General features: G+C 37.3%; 1 protein-coding gene across 1 annotated transcript; it reads right to left on the bottom strand.

Annotated features, from left to right (window-relative positions):
• Positions 1-265: 265 nt before the first annotated feature.
• LOC149952562 (protein APCDD1-like) lies at positions 266-7,036 on the bottom strand. Its single transcript, XM_090169759.1, has 6 exons — positions 6,940-7,036; positions 5,059-5,344; positions 3,837-4,407; positions 1,570-1,923; positions 348-734; positions 266-301 (listed from the first exon to the last, which is right to left on the bottom strand). The coding sequence occupies exons 1-6, from the start codon at positions 6,977-6,979 to the stop codon at positions 266-268; spliced, it is 1,674 nt and encodes a 557-aa protein (XP_090025885.1). The 5' UTR covers positions 6,980-7,036.
• Between the last annotated feature and the right edge of the window lie 1,112 nt (positions 7,037-8,148).

The following is an 8,148-nucleotide window of genomic DNA, read 5'->3' as shown; positions in this document are numbered from 1 at the left end:
GTCTACATATAGAAACTAAGGAAAACCAAACTCTTAAAGCCTATTTACTTGGTTTCAGAAAATTTTATTAATCAATAGTTGTTGACTTAAAATGCAGCTAAAAAGTTATTGATAAATGTTATTCTCAACATCACGATACTCAACATTATTGACGAGCTATTTTGGGGTTGGAATTCCTCGGTGCACTTAACTCTCAGTTCTTAGTTTAGCTTGTATAAAATCTCTGCTGATAATAAGACAATGTTATTTCCGACACACCCTATATCTAATTCTCATCTGGTTTCGTTCGTCTACCAATTTTCTGTAAAATAATGGTATTTTATGAACATAAAAACCTGCGCTAATACGGATATTTGAGATTCGGTTGCAGTAATCGTGTTAGACCAAGTGTACGTGAATGCTTGGCTTAACGGATGAATGTTGTTGAAGGAGACGCTTTTGTCACGCGACACTTGGTGGCAAGAGATCAACGAAGAATCAAATGACGTCGGTCTTTTGTAAGCTGAGTGGTCAAAGTCGGAGTCGTCTTCAAAATGGCCGAAATTCAAAACGACGTCTCCGTTTCCATCCAGATCCGTTTTCACAATGTCATAGTGCGTTCTGGGTGTGATGACGTTCAGGGCGATACACCCGCCAAAGGGCGTCAGGTCCGTTCGAACATTCAGAGCCCACGACGGCCTGCTTCGATGAAGTGAGCAAGTTGCTCCACGAAGGTTAGACAGAAAACCGTTATCCTAAAATGTGTAAGCATGTATGTATCTCTGTAATATTAAGCGCGTAAGACGTTCTGCAGATTATCTCGTCTAAAGTATTTCATTAAAATCATAACTTTTCAAAAAATTCAACTTTCATTGGCGTGGCTTAGATCAGTGTAACCCAGTGCAGTAACTCCTGCTGTTACAAATGGACAATTATTTGACTAAACATAAAGCAACATTAAAATAAATTTATCATGAAAAAATTTATTAGAATGATAGTATCACCCGTTCTGATGGTGACACCAGGCACCATCCACAACCACCTAGTGACACTACTGATCATTAGATATTATTATAGATCAGCTATAAATTTCCATCATATTTTTGGTTTACGCTACTGTAACCAAAACTAAAATAAAAACGAACCAATGGTCTAGTATTCCCTGTGCTATATAACCAGTGCTATGTTACCGAGCGGATAAACAGAATTAACAAAATTCTACGTATTACTCGGTTGACACTCTCTTATGAAAGAAGCCAAAAGTGTGAGTTAATGTTCCATCGAATAGCTCTTAGACTAGACTTTTTTCTACGACTTTTAATAGGCAATCGAAAAAGTATTAATTTTTTAAATGTATTTAGGCTAACAGGTAATATGTCAACAGCATTCAGTACGAATCTAAGCTGTTGTTTGTGCAATGTATCCACCTTTCGCTCGTTAAGGAAGGAAGCTACTCCTATACAATAGCAGGCTCTAATTATCTCACTCTCCGTGGATGCTGAAAATATCTTCTGAGAATCATGAAGGCAGAGACAATGGTTGCAGCCACATATTATCTATTAACCTCAGTACATTATTGGTTCTAATTACCTTCGGGGTTAAATACGAGTTGGTCGTGGTAATGTCCATGTTGTAGGTGTTGTACAGAAGCGACGACTGGTTCCGGATGGAGACGTTCCCAAGCTGCCAAAGCTCAAAAGCTAGCTGGGTACAAGCCGGGTCTTTGAAGTAGACGTATTTCGAAGCCCATTTCCCGAATCCATTTTGAACATCGTAAAAAATTACTTTTCTTCTCAAGAAAATGGCTTCCGAGTGAATCTCGCAGTTTTCTTGGCTTTCCCAGAGCCCGGAGATTGACGTAGGAACGACCGCATTGACCTTCAAAGACGGAGGTCGCCACTCTTTGGATTGAGCGATTAGTCGACAATTCAGGCATGATTCATCCTGATTTAAAAACTTAATAATTACTCTATAAGTATGGACAGTCTGCGTTGAGTACGCGCTCTTAATTTTAGAAATCGAAGTTATTGTACTATCCTATTTAAAAAAATGTAATTAAACGTAGCGTGGGTTCCCAATTTATTTGATCCAAATACTTCTCACAAACACGAGTAATTTTTCAAACAAAAGACAAGCTTAGTATTATAGTATCCTAACCTGATCATTGTTAACTTTCTATATTCGTTTTCAACGAATCTGGTCGTAACACTGCAAAAAAGTACGCATATCAAATCAATTCACCAATTTCCAAAACAGTGTAAACAACACAATAACTAAATTGAAATTGGGAACCATTGCCACGTTTAGTCGCTTCTGTAAAAATATACTCGAATTTGAAATATAAACACTTCTTTAACGCAACAAAAAACTAAAATGCACTACATAAAAGTTTCTTTTAACTTCTAGCATTCATGTACATGCATAATATATGTCTTACGAGAGAACTAACCATCTAAGCTTAAAAAAGAAACATGTTTTCCGATTGAAAGCAATTTCCAATGGGGCGATTTTCACGGCGATGTTTACAAAGCATTATGTTTAATATTTACCGTCGCTCTGACTAAGGACTTATAACGTAGAATTTAAATTACGTACTTGCGTAAACCGTATTTTACCCATGTTACCTTTGTATGCGTTTTTGTAAGTTACTAGATGATTTACACAATTTGTTCTTACGAACCTTTTTTAAAGCGGCCTGCGAAGGTACATATTAGCCCTGTAGGGAGATGGATCACTTATCGAAATATTATACGTCACATATTTCTTCCAATACATAAAATCGGCGATGGAGTTTCGATTCGAAACCACGCGGGAAAACGCAATACGAAGAAGGTTGCCGGATTGAAGTTATCCATTGTAACAATAAAAGGGAAGCTACTTTAGAATGTTATTAAAAATAATTTTATTTAGGGAATCATGTGAATAAAGCATGATTACAACTTGTTAAAGTGTTGGTTGCACGAAATTTTAGCTATGGCTAATTAATGATTCATTAGAAAGAGCAAACATTTTATATGAAGTACAGAAAATTTCATCAAAATCGGTTAAGTGGTCTTTGAATTATTATAAAAAGAAATCGAAATGGTGGAAATCGAGTTTTTCGGCGAATTTCCAGACTATCTCGGCACCCATGACGTCAGAAAATGCGAAGCGTATCATTGGCTAATTGTCTGTAATACATTTCTTTACATCTGCGATGAAAAGCGGGTTGATTTAACGCCCAGGAAAAAGTCCTACGCAGTAGTAATTGAAAGAGGCATACACAAGCCTACGTAGTAGAAAAACGATATGAAACCGAAGGCTCCTCGTAAATGTTTTGTTAAACGTCGGGTCACGCGTGCCGCTTAGTTAAGTTAAAAAATATATTATTTTCGATAATAAGCCTAATATTACGATTAAAAACCTCTGGTTTGAAAACTTCTACAAGTAAACAGAATCCCTCCTCTTCAGTTCCTTCTATTTTAGGAGTAAAACTACAGCGTTGATTTGCCCCAAATTGCTCGTGCTACGGAGGAGAGAAATTCGCCGAAAATTTCAGGATTTTGAGGAGCGAAAAAGGTCAGTTTCGGACTCAAAGTTAATACACTTATTCTTGGAAATTTGTTTCGACAATGACATTTTTGGAAAGAGAACGTCCTGGGCTTCAAAACAAGCCCGCATTCATTCGTTTTTATTGCTATCGATTTTTCGTGCAACCAACACTTTAAACCGTTTTAAAAAATTTACTACAATCAATTTCAGCCCAAATATCTTAAAAATGAAAATAAATTATCAAGCACCAAATTACCAAGTTTATACTATTAAATTTTTTTTTCATATGTAGAAATAACCGAATAAAGAAATGAGAACCTACATACCTTAGGCACCGGGAGAAGTGACTGTTGGAATGAAGTGGGTCGAGAATGCATTCCGTGGGACACGTCGCGGTTTGCTCCTAGGTACAAACGAGCTTGACCAACGGAAGATAATTCGTATCTGATTAGTTGAAACTCGCTCTCCGACCAACTGATCGCTCGCAGGACGCATTCAATTTGAAGTTCTTTGTTGCCGTCGACACTTGTGTGATTTACTTCCAGTTCTTCCTCTGTGGTTCGCAGATCCAGAAACTTTAGACGTTTCAAGATAGAATTATTCTTGAAGACGACCGTTCTATTGCAAATAGAATGGATCCTTTTGGCGAGGCCATTTGCGGACCGTTTCGAGTAGGGGAGCACCTTTACTCTCCTAACGAGGGGCTCGTCCACTTCGAATGAACCTGGAATGAGCCAGGACGGCTTCGACTCGCCCCAAGTGCCTTCCACCGTCACTGAATACGCCGCTTTGGCGCACGAAGAATCTTTATAGTGGAAATGCCTTGAAAGAAACCTTCTGGAACTTCTTAAAGAGATTCTTCTTAGAATGAAACGTGGTCCTGTTCTGATCTCGCACCTACAAAACCACCATGAAATAGTTGATATAAATTGAGACAAACATAACCCATGTGTAAGTAATTAACGTAGGAAACTTTGAAATATCGAAACAAGGAATGTATCTAACGCCGAATGTTTTATTCTGTAACCACAATTTGTTTCTCATTTTTGGATCTCTCCTTTTAAGACGAACTATCCTTTTTGCTCTGATGAATTGTTTTTCTCGTAATCGTACGTATTGTTTGGTAAGCAGAGAGCGAACCGGAGCACAGCTAAAACCATAATTCCTGGCCTTCTGAGAGGCGTTAGTATTGTAGATAATTAAATGATTTCGGGAAGAAGGATACTTCGATTTTTAAGACTAGGAGCCCTGCTGCGCGGGTTCAGTGGCGGATTAACAAATAGGCTCAGTTTGCTTAAGTTTAGGGAAACGGAACTTGTCAAAAGGTTGGGGCCCGAGACGAGGCTAGCGCAAAGTCATGGGGCTCCTAATAAAGTTCAAGCGTAGCGGCCCGGGTGGTGGTTATTTCGCTCTGCACGGGCCCCAGTAATTTGTTCCGGCTTCCCCGCTCTCTCCTCGGATCTGATGTGTTAGCTCGCAAAAACCACGATATCGTTGATAAGGAAAACTGTAAACTTGTACTGGTAAATTTGTTAAATCATATTATACCTTTCTGACACCCAAAGTCCTTTAATTCTCGGGAAAATGGAGCTCGGTTCGTCTCTTTCGAAATCTTTCGAGCGATGCATTCGATTGTTTCGACGGCTGATAAATTTATCAATTCCCTTATTGACCAACTGCTTCCCCTTTTCGACATCTTGCTTTATGTCGAATGGAGGTTTTGAAGATTGGCAAGCGACTTCTAACGACGACATAACTTTCGTAGAATCGTCGTACATTTCGTTTGTCAACTCCCACGCGGCAACTGAGGACCACACCTCTAAAAGAGAGCACCCTAGAAATTCGATATTATAAGTACTATATTTCTTATGAGGGAATTATTCATACGGGCATAAGCCTATCATAAGGTCCCCATAAGCAAAGGTCTAGGTAAAATTTTTGGCGATCACATACCCGTTATTAAGAGGTAGGTATTCTAAATCTGCACCTCCTAGTGGTTATGTTCTCAACTAGGCATTTCCCTAAATGAATTTCGCGCGTTGCATGATGAATGCTCAGAAGGCGTGCGCGAACGTTTTTAAACTTAGAACCACGCGGGAGAAATCTCCGCCACCAGCTCTTAGCACCGTAGCCAAGGCTTATTCACAATTTTATCACTTTCAAACTTAAAATTAACACTCATCGTTGCAAAATGATTCAACGGAACCTAAAACTGGCTTTTAGAAATAAGATAACTTGTTTCTGAAGATATTTATTTTCCAAATATGAGATTTAGACGCGTTTTGTGTGGCATTTATCTACCCGAGCGTGGCTGCTCTACAAAGTAAGATAATATTTTAGATGTAGAAATTTTTAAAACGAAGATGGCGCTACTGCCCTATCTTTGTACGTTAATTTTCTTATCTCCAGGACAACGCCGTTAACATGGGCCCGTATGGTAGACCTTTGCTTATGGGGACCTTATGATAGGTTATACGGGTAATGCTTTTTTTCAAAATACGTTTCGAAAGAAAAAATTGTGTAAAGCTAAATACATTATATATTCAATTTCAGAAACTATGAAAACCGGAAAACTCGATCAGTAAAATTATTAATATCCCTATACAAAGAAATTTAAGTAACGTAGTAATACCTACACTCCATGGTAAACCCGCGTTTTCAGATGACAATGAAAGAGGTGAGAAAAATGTCTAATCGTTACTTGTAACCGCCTCGAAGGCATATTTTTCCGAGAAACTGCGTTTTTTCTTATTAAAATTAATGGTCCTACCATTGTTTTACTTGATACCTATATGCAAAACTAAGATCCTGTTAATGATAATTTCGAATTTTATTAATTGTACCAAAGATATACATTTAAAGCTGATTTATTAGGTTAATGATTCGTTAAATTACTGTATTACTATCCAATTTCATGTTTGAAGATTTATAAGTGTCGTTTCGTTTCAGTAAAGTTTCCGAAAGCAGCTAAGGCAGGCTTTTCTCGAACATTGTAAATTATCAAAGCTCCACATTGAATGCACCGTACTTAATTGGTTATACCAGTGATATGGCGTATAATTCCACGGTATTGGCAGGAAATAGTTCCCATTGAAGTATAAAATAATAACTTTTGAGACGGGGGACCTAAACTTAAATTGAATTAACTCAGTACTTCTAGAAGATAAGATAAATAAAAACTAACGAACAAAATTCTTTTATACGGTCTATTTTACTCAAATAGATGTTTTCCAATGAAAATAAGTAAAACCAAACCGGTAGTAGTTGAGATTAATATGGAATAAACCTCAACCAAACCATTAATAATCACAATCAACTGATATACAAATGTATAATTTCCTCGTCATCAAAATCTTAAAACCTTTACGCCATAGACAGACTTTGATGACATACATGTAGTATTGATGGTAAAAAAAATGTAGTACTTACCTAAAACCAATGACAGAAACCCAATTAAGTACTTTTTCATTTTTAAAATACCAAGAAATTCTTAAAAAGTTTATTTTTGGCGTAAAGAAATGGTGACCACGCGAGGGTTGAAGAGAATTTCTTTCCGGATACGTTTGACGACCTGTCACGCACCCCGTGAACTGCAAATGATCCCCCACTTCGTCACTCGTCGCCGAAATCGAATGAAACGTCCCCTCCAGTCCCGCAGCCGAGAAAAAAACAGTGGCAACGAATCAGCATCCTCCCTCGCTCTCCTCTCTTTAATCCCAAACGCATTGGCGCTGTTCGGGAGCGGAGAAGAGATTTGTCAATCCAACTGTTAACAAGTCTCGCAGTTCGCTAAATTATCGCTCCATATGCTGTTCGAGTTCCGTAATGAAGAGGCGATGGAGATGAGTTTTCATCCATCACTACAGGTCTGTGGAAACAGGACTGAAATTTGTGTTTGTTGTATTCGACAATCGTCATGAAACATTTGATGCTATCCAAAAACAAAACGGTAGTTCAGAGTCGCAAGTTAAAAATTCGATTAATCATTGTAAGAATCAAATGTCTGTGGTTCTTCAAAGTCATTTCTTTTTTTGTATTTCAATTTAAAGGGGGTATATTCCATATCGAAAAATCATCCACCATAAATATGGAACTTTACACTCTTTTCAAGGAAGCAGGAGCTTAGACATTTGAGAGTTTTAAGGTTTAAGATTTTTAAAACGCCCTGCGGCTTTTGGAACGAAAGCCAGTTTGTTCATATCACTGTTTCGTAGCTTCTCCTTAAATATTTGTTTGAAAATTAGCTTGGCTGAATATTTTAAAAAGGATTTAGTTGATACAACGATACAGCTATTAGGCCGGGCGAGTTCAATGAAATTTCAAATATGTTTTACAGCTGATACGAAAAGATACTACACTTTGATCTTAATCAAACAAGTTCTTCTAAGATTGTTTCAACTATATCAAAATCAGATATGTCTTATCCGAGATATCGCATCAGAAAGTAAACGTTTTAAAAAGCTTTACGTGAGGTAATAGAAACGAAATTGTTGGAAGACAAACGACGAAACTTATTATTCAACTTCAAAACTTGATTTTAAAATACTAGATTTGCATCTTAGCCAAACAAAAAAGAAGTTTAAAGTGTATTAATTAAAGAAGTGTATTTATCAATTTAATAACAAAGATTGTTTTATA

Source organism: Leiobunum rupestre, chromosome 3 (assembly GCF_980474605.1).
Source record: "Leiobunum rupestre chromosome 3, qqLeiRupe1.1.hap1, whole genome shotgun sequence".
Taxonomy (NCBI): domain Eukaryota; kingdom Metazoa; phylum Arthropoda; class Arachnida; order Opiliones; family Sclerosomatidae; genus Leiobunum; species Leiobunum rupestre.
Note: the sequence above shows the minus strand (reverse complement) of the source record. Positions and strands in the feature narration are given on the sequence as shown.